General features: G+C 36.8%; 1 protein-coding gene across 1 annotated transcript in view; it reads right to left on the reverse strand.

Annotated features, from left to right (window-relative positions):
• Positions 1 to 21,095, reverse strand: part of FASTKD2 (FAST kinase domains 2) — a 33,508-nt gene extending 12,413 nt beyond the window's left edge. The window contains exons 1-9 of the mRNA XM_027873793.1: positions 21,011 to 21,095; positions 16,669 to 16,715; positions 15,577 to 16,417; positions 13,817 to 13,920; positions 13,072 to 13,180; positions 12,328 to 12,451; positions 11,950 to 12,089; positions 5,627 to 5,799; positions 3,032 to 3,195 (exon numbers count right to left, since the gene is read on the reverse strand). Of these exons, the coding sequence (XP_027729594.1) occupies positions 3,032 to 3,195; positions 5,627 to 5,799; positions 11,950 to 12,089; positions 12,328 to 12,451; positions 13,072 to 13,180; positions 13,817 to 13,920; positions 15,577 to 16,332 (1,570 nt within the window). The 5' untranslated portion in view covers positions 16,333 to 16,417; positions 16,669 to 16,715; positions 21,011 to 21,095. The remainder of the gene's footprint in view (positions 1 to 3,031; positions 3,196 to 5,626; positions 5,800 to 11,949; positions 12,090 to 12,327; positions 12,452 to 13,071; positions 13,181 to 13,816; positions 13,921 to 15,576; positions 16,418 to 16,668; positions 16,716 to 21,010) is intronic.
• Positions 21,096 to 21,657: the final 562 nt, after the last annotated feature.

A 21,657-nucleotide genomic window follows, 5' to 3' on the forward strand; every position in this document is an offset into this window, starting at 1 on the left:
ACCCACCCCAGGCCAATTTTTCTTATTTAACCTCTCAATCCCCTCTGAAGATATGAAGGTTCTGAATTCTGACTTACTTTCCTCCTTATTAGAATGTTACCTTTCTAGGTTTCTCTGGACTGTTCTTTTGTTCGTATTTCAAATTTGTTACTCAGCGCTGGGCTTTTCATCAGAAATACTTCAAAGTTCTCTATTCTATTAAATCTCCATTTTCCTCATAGCATGATACTCAGCTTTACAGGATAAACGGTTCTTGATTGTAAGCCTCTATCTTCTGCCTTTTGGAATATTACATTCTAAGGATGTCCTCTGTGTCGAGCAGAACTGCCAGGCCTTGTGTGATCCTAACTGTAGTCCCTTTTGTAACTGCATTGTTGAACTATTTCTTTCTGGATTCTTTCAGAACTTTTTTCTTATGTGAAAGCTCTGAATTTTGGTTATGACATTCCTAGTTGGGGTTCCTTTTAGGATATGATTGATGAATTCTTTCCTTATTTATTTTGCCCTCAGGTTTCAACAGAACTGGGAATTTTTGCTTATGACTTCCTGAAATGTAGTGTCCCAGGTTTTTTGCTATCATTGCTTTCAGGGAATCCAATCATTCTTAATTATCTTTCCTTGAGCTGATTTCCATGTTAAATGTTTTGATATTAGTCACTGTTTTTTTTTTACTTTCTAGTCTTTTAATTGTTTTAATATTTCTTGCTCTTTCATTGAATCACTCATTTCTTTTTCTGTTGGCTTTAGTTCTCTGGGATTCCATTTCTGGGTAAGGTCTGCCACTTTTTTTTTTCTTTTCTGGTGAGGCAATTGGGGTTAAGTGACTTGCCCAGGGTCACACAGCTAGTAACTGTCAAGTGTCTGAAGCCAAATTTGAATTCAGGTCCTCCTAACACCAAGGCTGGAGCTCTATCCACTGCACCAGCTACATGTCCCTGTCTGCCACTTTCTTAACTAAGCTACTTAATTTGTTTTTTCCAATTCTTTCCTCAAGCTATTATTTAATTTTTAATCTTTTACTTTATTTCTTCCAGGTATTCATATATTCCTTGTAGAAAATCTGTTTTTTCCTTTGTGTCTCTGCTTCACATTGTTATGGAGTTACAATTTTTTCTTACAGGGGAACTCTAGATTTGCAGTAACTTTTGACACTGGGTAACGTTCTTTATTTTTCTTTGATTTTACTTCGCAGCTTTAGTGCTCGCCTTGAGGCTTTGCTTCAGGGTACTTTTGGGTGCAGTGGTTGAGTCTTGCTAGGCTTCACCCTGGGTCCTCTGGGTTTGGGGGCAGACCTCTACTTCCTCAGGTTGGCCCTCTCTGGATCTTTGAGGTTCAAATCACTTAGTCCTCAGGACCCTCTCTGGACTTTGAGGACACAGTGTTAGGGACCACAAAGCCCCAGGCCTTGATTTTATCCCAGTCTGAGCATTGCAGCTCCACACTGGTTACTGCCAGCTGCCGCTCCCTGGCTTTTTCAAGGGAGCACTGCGCTCTCCCTGCCTCCAAATACAGAATCCTGCTCCGTCTCCAGACATGCTTTGTTGGAAGGACCCCTTTTACTATGTCTGTGGGCTCACACCACTTTGCATTTGCTGCCCTACCTGGTTTCAACTCCATGGAACAACACACCCTTCCGAGGAAAAGGTTGTCACTTCTAACACCTTACCACCATGCTTAGTCTCAAGTCTTGATTGACTCCACCTCCCCCAATCTCCTCTGCCCTCTGAGGGGAGGGCTGGAAGGTGGAATATCAAACTCCTCCCGATGTCCTCCTTTATACAGGGCAGAAACTGGTCTCAGCTGACTCCACTCTGCATGCACTGTCTTGTCTGGTTTCACACAGAACAAGATGCCCGCACACCTGGTACCTGGTGGTGCACTGTTCCTACCCAACCCCCACCACCTTTTCCTGCTTCCTGTCGTGTGTTGTCTCCCCTTTCAGATCATGAGCTTCTTGAAGGCAGGAACCGTTTGGTTTCTTTTTTTTTAACTATATTCTCAGGGCTTAGCACAATGCCAGGCACAACTATGCACTTACTAAATGTTTGTTGGATTGGATTGGATTGGCTTATGGTTGACTTTTCATACAGTTCTGGGGTAGAAGATGTCACTTACTGGTTCTCATGGGATTTCTTGATCATTACTTGGTCTAGCAGAAACTTCGTGATTTTGCTGGGGGTAGATATGTGGGAACTGTGTCATCTGTCTCCTGTTCAGGCAGTCCTTTTGGCATGATATCCCTCGGCTTCACTTTTAAAGCCCTTCATACTTATGGCTCCCTCCTACCTCTCCAGTCTTACATCACATTAGCAAAATTCTAAATTCCCAAAGTGGAAATCTAGTCAGCAAAACTCACAGTTTTGTAAATGATTAAATGAAGTTTCTGAGAGGTATCCAAATTTTTGATGTATAAATGGGAAACAAGAATTTTTTAAAGTTTTTTTTGCCCTTACTTTGTATACCAATAGAAGGCTTAAAAACCATGTGATTTAACCACTGTCAATTAGTCAATACCAAATTCATAACTGCTGTTTTATTTAAGATTAAAGATATGTGTTTGTTTTATTTTTCTAACTGGATGTATTTTAATAATACGCCATGAGAAGTCATTAATAAATGAATCTCTCTAATTTTTTAACTCTTACAATATGCATTACACAATTAAAAGCTTAAAGTCAACACTTTGATATAGAAACTTCTTGTACAAAATACACATAAATTAATGTTTAGTTTTTTGTAGTTTTAAGTATAAATAAAAGAATAAATGATGATTGTGCTCATAATACTCTGCTGGTGAAATCTTAACATAATTACCAAATTTATCATTAAAGGCTTTTCAGCAAGTTAGTAGTGAACTTACTGGTCAATACTTCAAGACCAACTCACGAATTTTATTAGCATCTCTGAATTAAACTAGCTTAACCATTCTGTAATGAAAATTGAGGATACTGAGAGAGTTATGATCCCTTTAGAGGTGTAAGTAGATTACTATTATGTGTACATCTTACAGTAACAAATAGTAATTTCATACCTGACATCAGCAACTCATTGATAATATTCTCTTGGAAAAGTTGATTAAAAGGCTCCTGGGGGAAATGTTTCAACACACAAAAGCAGTACACTGCCTTCAATAGGTTTAAAGATGAAATTTTTGGAAGATAAGTATTCAAAGCACTTGTGATGACCTCTAAGAACCTTTAAAGAAAGGAAAAACTATAATCAGAAATAAGAAGTAAAATCACCAAAACAAAGTCAAAGGTACTGCACAGTCACCATTTTTAAGTTCAAAGCAAAGGCAAAATAGAAATCATGAATGCAAGTAGGTATATCTCCCTCTCTCTCTCTGGGGTGGGTATACTGATGTGGCCAAGAACACCTGTGGTGTTTTAAAACACAACATACCCACCATTTCCCAGTTATTATCCTTCATATCCACTGGATCTACTTACAATGGCTGGTTCCTAATGTTGGACAGGGAATTACAGGCATGCTCCAGTCACCCAGAGATGGGAGTTATGCTCCTCCCTATAGGTATTTAAGTGAGCATAGAGGTGGTTAAGAGCTAGAGAAGGTGGTTGAATAGGAAGTGAGAGTGAAAGGCAAAGATGAAAATTGAGGTCTATTAAAAATCTGTGGGCAAGTGAAACTTTTATTTATGTAAGACTATTTTTTTTTTTTGATTTTCAGAAATGGCAAGGTGGACATCTGAATCTTTTATGGATTAAAACAAAAGAAGTAAAAACTTTGTGTGTGAGTGTGTGTGTGTGTTCAAAAATTATTGAGTATTACCTCTTCTCCTTCCCTATTTGTGCCATTTATTCCATCCAAATTATGATGTTCACAGTCCTTGAAAATAACCTGTGTTATACCACCTTGGTGTCGTTTGATTCAATTCAATTTAACAAGCATTTATTAAGTATTTACTTTCTGTGAGGCCTTGAAGTACTGGGCAAAAAGGAAACAAAGATAAAATGGAAAGCAGCCCCTGCCCTCAAGCTTGTTCTACCTAGCATTTACACAGGGACATATAAGGTAAGGAAGCAGTGAGCATCAACAATAGAGAGATTAGAAAAGGTTTTCCATAGTAAGGAGTGCCAGGGCTGAGCCCTGAAGGAAGCTAAGGATTCTAAGAAATGAAGGCAAGGAGAGAATGTATACCAAGAAAGCAGTACAGTCTGTGCAAGGCAGAGACAGAATACTGACTTTAAAGAACAGAACCTAGGCCAGTTTGGCTAAAATGTAGAGTATGTAAAAAAAGTATGGAAGAGTAGGGCTGAAAGTAAGGCTGAAAAGAGTTTAGATTTTAGTACTAGGGGCAATAAGGAACCACTGAAGCTTCTTAAGCAATTACATGATTTAAGGTAATACATTTAGAGATGGGAAGGACCTTGGAAATTGTTTAGTTCAACCCCTCTCATTTTACAGATGAGGAGAATGAGACCCAGAAAGGGTAAGTGATTTGCCCAAGGTCATACAGTAACACAGGTGAGATTCAAACACAGGTATTCTGATTCCAAATCCTAGGCCATTACTACTATACCATCCTGCCTTCCCTCATGGTCAGACCCGAATTTGAAGAAGTTTATTTTGACAGCAGTGTAGAGGATGACTCAAAGAAGGGACAAAACAGAAATGAGACCAATTAAGAGGCTATTATAATAGTCCAAGTAAGAGGTGATAAGGGCCTGGCAGCTGAGTGAGTGAAGAAAAGGGGACAGATGCTCAAATTGTTACTCCAGTCCAGAATTCCCATCAGGATGATTCTTTCACATCCTCACTCACTACTGCTATTCATCCTAGATGCCCAACTTACTAGATTGGTCTGTATCCAAACCATTAGGAACAGATTTGACTACTACCTTAATTCCCTTCTGTCATGAGCCGAACCAGCTCAATGACCGCACAGCTCCCATTTCACCTTCTGCTCTCTAGATATTAGGAAAGCCCACAGACCCGGCTGCCAAGTTTCAATCGGACCTGAAGTTAGGTAGGCAGGTAAAACAAAGCCAGCATGCAGCAGATATGCTGCTAAGCCTCATGGACTCGGGGCACAAGAACAGAATGCAAAAGGCAGAGAAGCAAAACTATGAATAGGAATGTAGAGGGAAATCAAGGTGTAGAGGCAAAGAGGGCTCATGTTTGCAGAATTCAACTACAGTGTGGGTCCAAGATCAGCAATTACAGTTAATACTCACCCTTTGAACTGAAAAGCATAATGAATCGGCTGGTATTACATGAATAAGAACTAAATGGCATTTAGATTGCACTTTACAATTTGTAATCCACTTTACCTAAATTATTTCATCTGAGCCTCAAAAGAACCCAATGAGGTATGTAATACTGGTTTTTTACAGATGAGGAAGATAAAGTTCAAAAAGGTTAAAACGTCCACAGTCACGCAACTAACAACCACCTGACACAGAATTAGAACCCTACTCGTCCTGACTTCAAGTGTAGCAACCCATTCACAATGTCATGGCACTTCTCATAATCCTGAAGATTCGAAAAAGTAAAAACCTACCTTCAAATTCAAAAGTATATTATTGGATACCACAAGTCAAAATAAAGAATATTGTAGAAATACCTAAATTAAATTCATTAAATTAAAAAAAAAAACAGTACTTACTGTTGATTCTCACATTCATGGAAGTGGTTAAGAGAGGAATATATATGAAGAATACGTAAAATTTCTTTCTGATTCAGAGACTGAGATTCGTCCAACACTCTCTTAAGAAACAAGTTCATCAAACCAATATGTCTAAATCTCAAGGACTCAAACACAAAGAGAAGAGCAAGAACCTAAGGAGAGATATGAGAAACACTGATAAAAATCTCAAAGGATTTAGTCAACAGGGTTTTGTTTTGTTTTTTGCTTTTTTAGTGAGGCAATTGGGATTAAGTGACTTGCCCAGGGTCACACGGGTGGTAAGTATCAAATGTCTGAAGCTGGATTTGAATTCAGGTCCTCCTGACTCCAAAGCCAGAACCCGATCCACTGTGATATGTGAACATTATAAAGGCAAACTTGGAAAGACCTGAGAACTCTGATCAATGCAATGACTATCCACAATCTCAAAAGATAAGTGATGATAAGGACGATTAAGAGGCTAAAATGAAATATACATTTTTGGACACAACAAATGGGGTTCCTGATTATCTAAGGGTTTCATTACTCTTTCTTTCAATTGAAGAAAAGAAGAGGAGGATGTGTTATTAAAATGAAAAAACAAAGGTATATAAAGCATCTTTAGAAATGTCTGGAAGAAAACAGGACAGTCAGAAGGAATCACAAACAAGCAGGACTGCTCTGAAAGTTACAGTTTCATGGTTTCTAAATTAACAAATCATAAAAAAGAAAAAAAAATGCTTTTGTTATGTGTCCCCTTCTAGGCCTAAGCAATACTTTATTACCTTTGGCTTTGTCTTCTTTCCTTTTTTTCCCATTCTTTTTAAATACTTATAGTGCCTTATAGTTCTGCCTTTTCTGATTTCCCTCCATATTATCAGTTTTTTTTTTTCCTATTTCCTTTTATATTTTATAATAATTTTTTCAGGACCATAACATCCCATTATAATTCCACAATTTATTCAGCTATTCTCCAATTTTTTGGAGAAAAACTGGAAAACAGTATGGCAGAAACTAGGTATAGACCAATATCTCATACCATATACCAAGATAAGGTCAAAATGGGTACATGTTTTAGACATAAAGAGTGATACCACTAGCAAATTAGGAGTGTGTGGAATAGGTTAGCTGTCAAATCTATTTCTTTGCTTTTAATTGCTATTACAAATAGAACACCTAGAAATTTTTTTATAATTAGGTTCTCATTTCCTTTTTATGAAAATGTTTCTGGGGTGGTCTTAGCAATAGAATAATTAACATAATTTTCTGACTTGTAAATTGCCATATGGTTCTACAAAATGGTATTCTAGTGGGTAGAAGGTAATATAAGAAGGTAATTTTGATTTGCTCTTCTCTGATTATAAAGGAGTTTGAGCTTCTTTTCCATTGGTTACTGTTTATATTTCTTCCTTCATAAAACTGCCTGTGCACAATCTGTGACCTCAGGTCCACTGGAGGGTGTATACAAATATTATAGATGTGATTTATTTCCTTACACATTTTCTTTTAATGACTTAAGTTTGCAAATAATATGATGGTATACTTTGAGAATCCTAGAGAATCAACCAAAAAACTAGTTGAAATAATTAACAATTTCAGCAAATGCAGGATACAAAAATAAATCCACATTCATCATCAGCATTTTCAACATACTGCCAACAAAGTCCTGCAGCAAGAGATAGAAAGAGAAATTCCATTTAAAATAACTGTAGACAATACAAAATACTTGGGAATCTACCTTCCAAGACAAACCCAGGAATTATATGAATACAATTAGAAAACACTTTTCACACAAATAAAGTCAGATCTAAACTGGAAAAATATTAATTGCTCATAGGTAAGGCAAGCCAATATAATAAAACTGACAGTGCCATACCAATCAAACTACCAAAAAATTATTTTATAGAGCTAGAAAAAAAATCACAACAAAATTCATCTGGAAAAACAAAAAAGTCAAGAATATCAAGGGAATGGGTGAACAAAAAATGTGAAGGAAGGTCACCTTGCCTTACCAAATCTCACACTGTATTATAAAGTGGTAATTATCAAAACAATCTAGTACTGGCTAAGAAATAGAGTGGTGGATCAGTGGAATAGACTAGGTACACAATACAATCCAGTAAATGACCATAGTAATTTAGTGTTTGATAAACTCAAAGATCTGAGCTTTGGGGACAAAAACTCATAGTTTGAGAAAAACTGGGGGAAAAACTGGAAAACAGTATGGCAGAAACTAGGTATAGACCAACATCTCACACCATATACCAAGATAAGGTCAAAATGGGTACATGTTTTAGACATAAAGAGTGATACCACAAGCAAATTAGGAGTGTGTGGAATAGGTTAGCTGTCAGATCTATGGATAAGGGAAGAATTTAAGACAAAACAAGACACAGAGTATTACAAAATGTAAAATCGAGCATTTTGATTATATAAAAAGTTTCTGCACAAACAAAACCAATGCAACCAAAATTAGAAGGAGAGCAGAAAATCTAGAAAAAAAAATTTATAGCAAGTATCTGATAAAGGCCTCATTTCTCAAATATATATAGAAATGAGTCAAATTTGTAAGAATACAAGTCATTCCCCAACTGATACATGGTCAAAGAATATGAACAGGCAGTTTTCAGAGGAAGAAATCAAAGCTATCTACAGTCATATGAAAAAATGCTCTAAATCACTATTGATTAGAGAAATGCAAATTAAAACAACTCTGAGGTACCACCTCATACCTATCAGACTGACTAATATGACAGAAAAGGAAAATGACAAATGTTGGAGGGGATATGGGAAAACTAAGATACTAATGCACTGTTGGTGGAGTTGTGAACTGATCCAACCATTCTGGCGAGCAATTTGGAACTATGCCCAAAGGGCTATAAAACTGGGTATACCCTTTGGTCCAGAAATACCACTACTAGGTCTATATGCTAAAGATATCAAAAAAAAAAAGGGGGTGGGGGGGATCTAATTGTACAAAAATATTTTTAGCAGCTCTTTTTGCAGTGGCTGAGAATAGGAAAGGGATACCCATCAACTGAGGAATGGCTAAACAAGCTATGGTACATGACTGTAATGGTGTTATTGTGCTATAAGAAATGATAAGCAGGATGATTTCAGAAAAACCTGGAAAGACTTACATGAACTGATGCTGAGTGAAGTTCTTCATCGAATAGTAATGTTGTTACTATGTATAACATTTTCCCGATTCTACTCACTTCACTCAGTAATACAATGATCCAAGACAATCCCAAATGACTGATGACGAAGCATACTATGTGCCTCCAGAGAAAGAAGTGATAGTGTTTGAAAAGAGACTGAAGCATGCTATTTTTTTCACTTGCTTTCTTTCATTCTTTTTCTTCTTTTATTTGAGTCTTTTTGTACAAAATGACTAATATGGAAATGTTTTACATGATTGCACATGTATAACCTGTACCTGATTACTTACCATCCCAGGGAGGGATAGAATTTGGAACTCAAAATGTTTTTTAAAAAAGTTTAAAAAATTGTTGTAATATGTAATTGAGGGGAAAAATGAAATATATTTTTAAAATATAGGAATAAAAAGATTTTTCCATAATTAAAATAAATAAATAAATACTTGCTGACTTGTCTCTTCTTTTAATGAGTTTTCTGACTTTCTTAGTATTTCCAATTTTGGCTAAATTTCTTTGGTCATTTATTCTCTCAGGGTATCTTAAAGGTTTCATTTTCTCTGGCTTCCTTTTTTCATCTTTACTGATTCTAGTATTTTGGTTGATTCAATAGTCTATAAGATTGTTAATCACTCAGCACTGTCCTTTGCTTATTTGAAACTTTTAGTTGGTTCACCTTCTTTTGATTCTCGCTTGATTTTTATTTCCTCTCCCTCATATTTAATCAGCTGCAAACTCATGCTGACTCTTTCTCTGCACTGTTTCTCTTGTAAATCCTTTTTTTTTTGTATTTACATAGTCACTGACCTAAAAAAGGCCATCATTGCTTCCATTAGATTACTACATACCAACCTCAAAATCAATCACCCAGATTTCAGGTTCACTCCTTTCTTATGTTCTCTCCACAAAGCTGCTACACTCATATTCCTAAAACCCAGATTTCATCATATCACTTACTTTATTAAAAAATCTTCAATGGCTCCCTATTGCCTCTAGGATAAAAATATAAAATCCTCAGCCTGATCTTTTCTTCTATTTCTATTATTCTATTAAAACAAATTTTGTTGGGTATGGGGTTCTAGTGTCCAAAAAGTAACTGGGAAATATTTAACAAAATAAATAAAAGTACAACACGAATTACGTTAATTTGAGGTTTGCTAAGTCAATATATTTCCCACAGGATCCAGTTTGACATCACTGATCTACACTTCTGAATGCCATGTCTACCAAGGGTCATCCTTTATAACAAAGAAAAGAGGGGAAAGAAATAGTTCTGCAAAATAAACAACACAGGGAAAAAGTCTGACATATTCAGTGTTCTGCACCCATAATCCCCTACCACTGCAAAGAACAAGGGGAGGTGCCTTTCATACCTCTTCTTTTGGGTTAAATCTAGTATAATTTCATGGCATTCACTTTCATTTTTCAAAATTGTTGTTCTATCCATTTATATTATTGTATTCACTGTGTCCATTATTTTCCTGCTTCTAATTACTTTACTATTAATCTATTCTTCCCATGCTTCTCTGCATTTATCACATTCATCATTTCTTATAGCTAAGTAAAATTTTGTTACATGTATGTACCACAACTTGTTTAGCATTTCTCTAAGCTATGGATATCTACTTTGTTTCATTTTGCCAGTATGAGAAGTATTACGATAGATATTTTGGTGTATCCAGCCTCGGACACTTACTAGCTACATGAACCTGGCCCAGACATCTAACCTCTGCATACTTCAGTTTCCTCAACAGTGAAATGGGGATAATACCAGCACCTACCTCACAGCACTGTAGTGACTCTCAAATGAGATAATATTTGAGTGCACGGCACACAGCAGACACTTAATAAATGCTTATTTCCTCCCCCCTCTTCCTTCATTTTCTGAGTCAAAGAGTATTACTATTTTAGTAACCTTCTTTCCATATTAGGAATGATTTTTAAAGCTCCTAACAATGGGAATTCTGTTTCCAAAACTATTCCACAGTGAGCAGTTTGGTTTTTTTTTTTTTGGCTGCTTCTATTCTTTTTGGTGTTTCTCTTTAGTATGGTTTTTGTTTTTGTGGGATGAGTAAGGATCCTGGTTCTCTCAAATCTTCTCAACTCAAAACATCTTAGGTCCACTCATTCTTGAAACATAACCCCCCTACAGACTTAAGGGAAGTAGACAACTTTTTACTGATGGAAAATAAAGGTATAAAGTAGTTACTGTATCAGTGAAAATATAAATCACCTTAGAATAAAGATCTCTCTCTCTCTCTTGCTTTCCAGTATATATAAATATATAAAATATATGTAAAAAATACAGTTGTGGAAAATGTTTCAACAATAAACAAAGTCAACCCTAGCTTCTGTCTGAACCCTTACACATGAGGGAATGTCTCACCCAATTTCCTTTTTCTGAGATTCCTTTTCTCCAAGAATTTAAGGGGTATATGCTCTGGGAATGGCATAAATCTCTAAAAGTGAGAGCAGAGTTAAATTCCTATGATGAAAACACATTTCCCAATGTATTCACATTTCTTTCTTTACCCCTCTTCTTTATTATATTAATTTTTTAAAGATTCAATCTCAATGTAGAATATGTTTCATCACTTGCTTTCTTCCCACATAGGCCATTGGAAGAAAAAAAAAACAGAAAAGTTTTTAGAAAAAACTATAACATTTACCTACTGCTGTATTTTAAAGTGAAATTCTTACTACATTAATTAATGTCCTTAAAGTAAGATTTTAAAAAACTCCAGAACTTTGGAGGTTGAATCAAGTTTTGAGTAACAGAAACTATATTTCTCCTCAGTTATCTGATTACCAAGTAATATTCAAATTACATTTTGCAAAATGAACTTATTATAGTTATCTTAATTAAGCTAAATTTGACCAAAATAAGTAGAATCACACCTATCGCATTAAATATCTATGCAAGCTATCAAAGACCACTTAAAAAAAAATAAACAGAATCATAAACACCTCTGTATGATGTTATTTTGAATTTTTTTAGACTCAAACATTGTAAAAGACAGATGGCACATCAAGAACTACTCGAAGTCATTCTGTGCAGCATTTTAAGCTTTGTGGTATCGTAACTTTAAAAATTCAAGAAGCACAATACAAAGAATGAGTCACTGTTACCAGATTTATCTTGTAAAGTCAGTTATAAACACTCACTTGTTTAATTTTCCACATGTCAAAAGTTGTAGTTACATAGTCAGCAATTGCTGTAAAGAGATCTAAGTTTTGGTACTGGAGCTCCTTGCAGGACTGTAGTATGCTCATTAACATCCAAAAAGGACATCCATGGATATTAGCTGTCAGAAAGAGAGAAAACGATTCATGATTATAGAATTCAAGTGTCAGTGAAATCCACACACTTGAAATAAAAAGCCCTCCAAACCAGCGAAATCTGCCATCAACACTGAAACTATTTACAACTACAAAGGACACATCCAAACATTCCTCAGTTAGGAGTTAAAACAAAAGGCCCTGAACTTGGACCAGACATCATTTAAGGGATACTGGTACAGTGAATGGGAAAACATCACTTACCAGCAACGTTTTTACTACATTCATTCAGGAGTATGAGAGAACGGTGGTTCAGGGCAGCCAGGGCACCAAACATGTGCTGGCTATTGACAGGAGAAAATTTTTTTAATTCTTTCAAGGCTTTTATCTGAAAGAAAGTAAAGTTGAATTCCTATATTTACATCAAATAAAAGTAATAACAAAAACTTTAACTCTCTTAGCCCAAGAAATGGTGAAAAAGGAGTCTGAATAAGATTACAGCAATCCAAAAGCAATACAAACTGACTGTTGTGTCAATGATGACACCAGCAAGTACTGGAGCAAAGGGTTAATCCCACAAGATTTCATTACTCTAGTGAAGTCTTTTCTATTCATTTACTGTAAATTGATATAAAAGGAATAACACCACCCTCTGAAGGACCACTGAGCAGAAACAGCCCCCAACTTCTGCTACACACGTGTTCACATATGTTTGGAGTCTTTAACTAGCCACCCAGAACTCTAGCAAAGTGTGATCTTAGCAGTCTGGACAGGGAGTAAAGCAAGCATTGCAAGAAAGTCATTTCTTTAGAAGAGCAGAGAAAGGGTCTTATTAGTCCTTACTCCATTTATCAACATTCCTTGTGGGAAAAATAATATCTGATTTAATCATTTACCCAGTTAGTTACTTACTGTTCAGAAAGGAATTGAGTAAGTTAGTCACAAGCACCTTTCTTTCCAAACACCCAATAGAAACAAGTAAAATTTAGCTTCTTTGTCTTCCTTTACCTCTATTTTCTTTTTAAGAGGATATGGGGCATCTTTTCCAATACATTTCATCACTGTTTGTAGAGTAAAGATGTGTTCTAGTGTCCAAATTTCCTTATCAACTAACAGCCTATTACGAAAGAAAATAAATCTTAGAATTACAAAATTTTAGATCTGGTAATCATCCTTAGAAATTATAATGTCTCCTCTCATCCCTCATTTTACAGATAAGAGGCACTCAGAGGTAAGTTAAATAATGCTTGCACCACCGCAAGTGACAGACATGGAATAAGAACCAATGTCTCCTGACTCATACATTGACCACGTTCTACTACACCAGCATCAATGGGATTCACCCAGATAAAGACTTTAGAAGAATAAAGAAATGGAACATTACTGTGATTAGCCTAACAGTGGCTCAGTAAAGTTTATCCTCAATAAAAGGATATCATACTTTATATATACACATATACATATTAGTAGAATATTTAGAATTTGAGTCTTAACATTACCACTTCCTTTCAACAGTGATCCTAATGTAAATAATGATTATGTAAGGATTTCTTTTTCAATCCAGGGTCAAGATGTTAAACTGGGTTGAAAATTGTATTTATGAATTAATGCACTACAGATACAATAGGCTTCCTAATGGCACAGTGCCTGGTACACAGTGTCTATTTAATAAGTATGCGTTGAACTAAATTAATTAAATTGCAAAAAATAAAGAAAATTCCTTGAAGAGAAAACTCCAGAGATATCTCCTTACCTCAATCCTGCACGAAGGGCATCCACATTTTTGCTTTCCTCCATGACTTCTAAGGTACGTGATAAAACTGAAAGACACGTCTCATCACATTCATTGATACGTTCCTATTGAAATATATTTACATAAAAGATTTTGGCTAAACATTCTATTTTAGTTCATCTAACCCCAACTTATGCACTGAATCAGTATTTTCACATAAAAGTTTACACAAAAATGCATCTATCATCTTCAGAGAATGACATATTTCTCATAAATCTCAAAAAAGAATTTTCTAGGTAAGTGAAGCTTACCCGTTTTAACTGACAAAACTTTTTAAAAATATTCATTTTTATTTTGTGAATTTATTTCATACTTCTTTTCCTTCTTATATAGATTAGACTTAACATCTTTTAACCATTCCTTAATAATTCAGATCACATCATAAAGATTAGTAACTAAAAGAGATCAGAACACAGATATACGATACACAGAGACAGAGACAGACACAGACACAGACACACACACACACACATTACTGCTAAAGTATTAGGCTTCCATTAATTCCAGTTTGCAAAGATAAATTTTAAGCTGGAGTTGATGGAAGCCTGATGATCTAATAGTGAGAGTGTTAGATTAATGGACATATTTCTATGTTCACACACAATTTAAAAATCTTTTAGCTTTAGTATGCCTTTGTAGAATGTACCTAACAACTTATATTCACTGTTCATCAAAATGATAATTAGCTCAATTAGATAACTGCTTGACATTAGTAACTTAATAGCTTCTAACAGTAAATCACACGCACATATCAATCAGGCAGAAAAGATACATATGCAGAAGGAAGATGGAAAGGGCTAAGGCTCACAAGAGGGAGAAGACATATACAAACATCAACAGAATACTGTGGTGGGAGTGGAGGTTGCAAATTGCACTACAAGTACCTCAGGGAAGATTAAGACAGAGCAATAATTATATTTTTCCAAAGGGCCTAATGGACCAATCTTGTTGGAGTCTATCTGGGGGTCCTGGTAAGGTATAAGATGAAAGAGGAGTTTTTTTTTAAAAGACTTAACTCTTCAGGAAGAGAGTGAGAACAAGAGAACCTGAGATGAGAAAATACATGGTTGGGGTGGGGGATCTGCCAAGGCGTGGAGGAAGAACCTTAGGAGCTCCTCTCTACTCCACAAAGGAAAAATATTGAACATAAAATCCCCCACCCCAAAACAAGCAGCAGGAGGAACATGGGGAAAAAAAAAACAACTAAAAAACAAAACAAAAAACCTAACAATAACTCATTGGAATATGTGTCTGTATGTATATGTATTTCTTTTTTCAAACTGAAAAATACATGGATCTCACTGGCAATCCCTACTTTCCCATATAAAGAAGACAATCTCAAAATGCAATGGGACCTTAGTGGCCAAAGTAGACTACAATAGCTTTAAAACCAGTCAGAATTTATTATTTGTAGCTAGAAAGCAAACACAAATGCTTTCTGTATTGCTACTTAAAACTGGATAAGAAAAATCAACCTGTTATGGGGTTTCAGCAGTAGAGATAGGCATGTTTAATAGTCAAGATAAGATTTCATTTAAAAAAAAAAAGTTCTATACCACTGGATCAGAGGCCATCATTGCATCATACATTATCTGTGTAAGTGTAAAAGACAGTAATATTCCATTGTCCAGAGAGCCTTTCCCAAAAGTACTGATGGGGGAAAAAAAGATGTGTTTGCTAGGCTACACATATAAGGATTTCATTTCTTCTGTTTGTCTTACCTGTACTATCCTCAGCAAGACCTGAACTAGATAGGTGTTCTGAGGGATTCCGATCTTGATCAAAGCATACAGCGTGAATGCCAATTGTTGAAGCTTTACAGTCTTGGCTTCTTTCATTACTTGGTCACTGAGCTGATTAAAAGCAGGATGTTCATAAAGCAACTGCCTTTCAAAGCGCTTCTGGTCTTCGGACATATTTTTAGCAATTTTCCACATAGTTATGAAATAGTTACAGCTGGAAAACCTAGGAAACTTTGAAAACACATCCAATACATCACTCATGGAATTACAATGCTGAATGAGGTTCCTGTGTGTGACAAAGTCTAACTGCTTTTCCTTTTGGGAGAGATCATGTTCAGTAGGGACCATCATCTTCTTCAGCCCATCAACAGCAAGTTGAGGTATTGTGTCTGATACGAGAAAGCACTGTGAATCAAAAGACAGTTGTCTAGGGCATAGGAGTTTGACACCTGAAGTTGATGTTAATGTGTTCAGTCTTCTTTTTTGGATTTCATTGCCTTCCAAATGAAAAACTAACATATCTTGACAGAAAAATCTAACAGATGACTGAAGTTTTTGGAGAGAGTCAAGGAAAAGAAAATTTTTTAATGTGCTATTTTGGTAGGTCATTTTTGGTTCATGAAGCTCCAAAGCATCTAGCTTCATTGTTCTTCTACTGCTTGAGGAACCAAATGGACAAATGTTTAGATTCAATTGTCTGAGGTTCCATAAAAAGGAACTTGTTTTTTTATTCATTTTGCTATTGCTGTAAGATTTCTCAAAAATCACCAACAGTCATAACTTCTACCAGCCAAACCAGAAGAGGTCTATTATTTTCCCTCTAAAAATAAAACAAGATAGATTAGCAAAGTTGTCAAAGAAATACACAGACAAAAAATACATTGTTAAATCAGGCTGAGAGAAACCTAGAATATCCTCTTCAATCATTAAAGACTTTCATTAAAAGAATCCAGACAATTCAATCCTTTATCTAGGCACTTGTACATTTCTTGAATATAAGCATTCTTCTCTTTTAAAATATTTCAGTATTATTTCAAGAAACCTGCTATTCCATCAGTTTAGATACTTTACCTATAGGGACAGCAACTTCTCCTGTAGTAGGCCATCCTCAGGGGTTGCTGTGGTTAAAAAAAAAAAAGTGTTCACAAGTAGCCAGCCTTCTGGTAATGAGCTTTTCTCAACTTTATTATAAGAAGCATCCCTTCACCACTAGGTTTTTATTTGACATATTTCTAGCTTGGTAAGACAGCCTAAAGCTTTGTTGGCAGCACAGTCTTCATGAACATAAGGTCATTTCCATGCCAACATAAGGAATGAGAACAGGACTTCAATGTATGATGCTTGTATTATTAATTTATATGCTTGCTGAAAAGTAACAAAGTACTACGGTAGTCAAGATATCAAAATCAATCTTTTAATATTCTCTTGAATATAAAAATGCTTAAAATACCACCCCCCAAACCAACTAAGGAAAAACTGGACTTTTAACAGAATCTGTGTTCAGTGAGAATTCCTGAGAAATAAACATTTTTAACAGTAAATTGAACTGTTTTCTTTAATGAAAACAAAGTACAAAGACAACTAGCTAGTTCAAGCATAGCAGGATCTACATGGCAACCTTATAATTATTGAAAGAAATTCATCAAAGACTAGGATCATAAGATTTAGAGCTAATAGAGACCTTTGGATCATCTTGTCCAACCCCTTCATTCCACAGATGAAGAAGCTGCAGCTCAAAAGGTTAAATCATTTGCTCAAGTTCATATAATAAGTAGCAAAAACAGTATTTGAACTCAGGTCTTCTGTCTCCAAATTCATTCCTCTGGTACATCACATGCTTGAAATTACTTCCTTCATTCAGAATACAATGAGTGTCTATAGCATTTAATGCACTTGCAAGTATGGAAATAGATAAAAACATAAATAAGATACAGTCCCTATCCACAAGGGACTATCTAAGAAGGAAAAATGATGGGACCAAAAAAAAAGAATACGGTTAAAACCTTTGAAGAGTAACCTAGGAGAGGTAGAATAACTCCATAATTAAAGCAAACACTAAATGTGACAATGCATTTGAGTTGTTAATCTGGTTAATTACTAAATATTTCAGCAGCAACAACCAACACATTGCCTTCATTGCCAGGTTGATCCACCCCAACTAGATTGTAAGGTCTTTGAGGGCAATGTTCACCTATCAAACTTTTCTGAATCCTTCACAAAATCTAGTACAGTTCATAGTAGGTCTCAAGTTTTACCAAATAAAATCAAGAAATAAGGATTTCAAATTCTGGTTTAGCCATCTACAACCCTGTTCACATAAGCTATGACAGAATTTCAACACTTTCAAATACACAGACTTGCTTTTCAAACCTTTTTTGGTGATCTTTGGATTTCCTTCAAGTAGGAAATATAAAATGCTTCCAAGTAAACTATGTATATGACAGAACCACAGAATATTAGACCCTCAAGGGATTTTAGAGATTTTAAGTCCATAGATTCCAATCCAATCATTTTATAGATGAGGACAATGAAGCACAAAGATGTTAAGTAACTGCCCAGGGTTATATAGCGAGAGTGTGACATAGGTATCACCTCTGAGATGTGTTGTGAACTCACATCTTCCTGACTTCAGGTCTAAAGTCCTAGTCCCACCACCACACCAATGATCATCTCATCCAAGTCCTCTAATTTTAGATTTAAGTAAAATGTAATCCAGAAATGAAGCAGCTTACCCAATGTCACAAAACATTAGTATAAGCGTTAGCATGATCAGTAGTAGTAGTAGTAGCACTACCAGCTGAGTATTGAGATCAAATGAAGAATAAAACTGAGAAATACATGTTTGCCAAATATTTTAACCAATATCACAAAAGATGCCATGTTTAAGATCCACAGAAAATTTAAAATGCATTTATTAAGTGACTACTATATAGCACAAGGTTTCTTAACCTTTTTTGTATTATGAATCCCACTGACAGTCTGGTGAAGTTTACGGACCCTTTCTCAGAAAAATGTATGCAACTGCATTAAAAAAAAAACCAATTATATTGAAATATAGTTATCAAAACATTTTTCTTCCAAAATAACAAATTCACAAACCCTAAATTAAGAATTCCTGTTATAGAGGAACCTTTGCAAGATTTTCTCATGATGGCAAGGTTTTACAAATACTCTTAATTGCGGATGACATGATATTAATTGCATCATGTCACAGAACAAGTACAAAGCCTCTTCACTGAATTCCATAGCAGCTCAAAAGAGACTGGTTTAATTATCTGCACTGAAGAAAAAATGTTTACCAAAAATGCTTATTTCCCAGATTATGACAAGCAGTTGGCTGGTCAGCACATCCTGGACATTAGATAATTAAATCATAATCCACCCAAAAAAGTAACAGAAAGTAGATAATGGGAATATGTATGCCCTAATCATTATTAACGATGTCTCAAAATAGGCAGTGTTTCTTAAGCTGTGAGTTTATGGGGTTGCAACCAACAGTTTAAGAAGTGCTAAAGGGGTAGGAAGTGAAAAAAGTTTAAGAAGAAAAGTTTAAGGTATGTGTTATGACTGGAAAAGAAAGAAGGCTGGACAGGTTATGTAACAAAAATGAGTTAATAAATGGACAGCTCAATTGGTATTTTGGAATAAATAGGCATTTATTCAGCATCTACCATGCACCTGAAAATGTGCTAGATACATGAAATTGTCCCTGCCCTCAAGGAACTTACATTCTATAGCAAAAGACAAAATATACATGTTATTAAAATACACACACGCATATACACTCATATATAAGGTAATTTGGGGAGGACTATCACCTTGGGTGATCATGAAAGGTTTCATGTAGGAAGTGGCTCTTTAACTGAACTTTGAAGAAAATAAGGGAGTCTTAAGAGTCAGAAATGACAGGGTATACATTTCTGGTATGGGGAGAATACCTATCAAAGGCATGGACATGAGAGATGGCAGGTCACGTGTAGTGTGATGAAGAGCAAGAGGACTAGTTTGGCTTGTACCACTGACTGGGTAAAAGTGAGTAATATGTAGTAAGTCCAGAAGGTAGGTTGGAACCAAGGGCCTTAGAATGATAAACAAGAGTCTGTTGGTACTTGGTACATGACCAGACCTATGTTTTAGGAATATCACTTTGGCAAGCATGTAAAACATGGACTAGAGAACGGGGATATGAGGCAAAAAGAACAAGTAGGAGGCAAGTCAATTATTCACGTGGGAGGAACCAGGACTTAAACTAGTAGTTAGACAAGGAAATGGAGAAGGGATAGAAATTGTGGACACAGAATCTACAACTGATTGTATACATAGGGTGAGAGTGGGTGACAAGTGAGGATGACTCAGAGGGTGTGAATCTGTTGACTGGAAGGATCCTGCTGACAGAGAGAGGCAAGCTTAGAAGAAGGGTGGATTTTGGCCCGGTTTCTATTGTGGGCCTACTAACTTTAAGATGCCTATGGGACATATAGTTCAGAATGTCCAACAAGAAACTGGTGATACCAAACTGGAGCTTATAAAAGGGACTAGGGTTAAATGCAAAGATCTGGAAATCATCTGCATAGAGACCATAAAAACAGGAGAGCTGATGGGGTGACCAAGAGAGAGTGTAGAGAGAAAAAAGGGCTCCTGACAGAACTTCAGTTAAGAGACTGAACATGAATGCTGTTCCAGCAAGAGATTAAAGGAACACTGTTAAGAAGAAAACTAAAAGAGAATGATGCTGTGAAAGCTGACAGGGGGAAACAGTATCTAGGAGGAAAGACTGGTTAAGAGTATCAAATGTTTCAAAACGGTCAAGAAGGATGAAGCCTGAGAACAGGTTACTGTATGCCATTTGGTACCCCAGAAATACTAAGAATAATGAGTAGGATAGTAATTGGGGGAGGGGGGGAACTGTTTCATGTTGTGGTTGAAAGGGGAAACAATGATTCCTAAGCTCTGTTCGGAGAAAAGCCTTGGGTCAGAGTGGCGACAGGCAAAGTAGACGAGAAAGGCTCAGGAGGTGCGGAGGAAGCACCCGCGAGGGCGGGAGTAAGGAGCCCGCCGAAGGTCCCCCGGGGCGGCCCAGAGCATTAAAAAGCCCCGCTTCTCGCGTTAGGTGGAGGGAAGCACCAGGGTCCCCCGCCTCCCGCCCCCCTTGGTGAGGGGTGGGGGAATGTCAGCTCCGCAGGCCCCCTCGGGGCGCGAGTTCAGGCTGGGCCCGGCAGCCCCCAGGCAGTTCTCCCCAGGGGGGAGGCTCCAGCTTTGCCCGCCGGGGCCGGAGAAAGCCCGACGCGAAACCCCGACCGGTCACCCCGCTCTCTCCACTCCAGAATGAACCGAGAACCTCACATCGCCCAAGAGAACCCGGTCATCGTTCGCGGAAGGGAACCCCAAGCGTAACCGCTCGTCTTGCACTCACCTTAGCGTGTCACGCGAAGAAATCCTGGAGACAACCGCGACACTTCCTCTTGCTGCATGGCGAGTATCGCGAGACTTACGGGCTCCTCCGAGGGTCAAAAAACGTCAGCGACCAGAAAATCAGCCGAAACGGACATTGACTTGGAAATTCGCGCTGGAAAGGATTTCGGTGGTTGTGTGATCCAGCTCCTACATTTTACAGCAAAAGTAACTGAGGTCCATCGAGGTTGTGTTGTGACTTGTCCAAAGTTACCCAAGAAGCAATTATCGCCCCCTCTTCTTCAAATTACTTTGTATCCACTTTGTATTTACTGTTCTGTCATGATTTCCTCTTCTCTCTCCCTGCCTCCTCCAATAGTATGTAAGCTCCTCCAGGACAGAGACTGCTTCATTTTTGCCTTTATATCCCAGGCATCTACCACAGTGCCCGGGAGCTTAATAGGCGCTTAGTAAATTGCTTGTTGAATGAAGTGGCAGAATCAAGATTCGATCCTAGGTTTATTGTATCTAAATCATTTCAAGAAGGAGTTTGATTGATGGGAAAGACGCCATCTCAACAATAATGAACAGGGCAAGGAAGACCAGGGACCTCGGATAGGGGGTGTGTGTGTGTGTGTGTGTGTGTGTGTGTGTGTGTGTGTGTGTGTG

The sequence above is a fragment of the Vombatus ursinus genome, unplaced genomic scaffold (genome assembly GCF_900497805.2).
Source record: "Vombatus ursinus unplaced genomic scaffold, bare-nosed wombat genome assembly UNPS02014802.1, whole genome shotgun sequence".
NCBI classification, from domain to species: Eukaryota; Metazoa; Chordata; class Mammalia; order Diprotodontia; family Vombatidae; genus Vombatus; species Vombatus ursinus.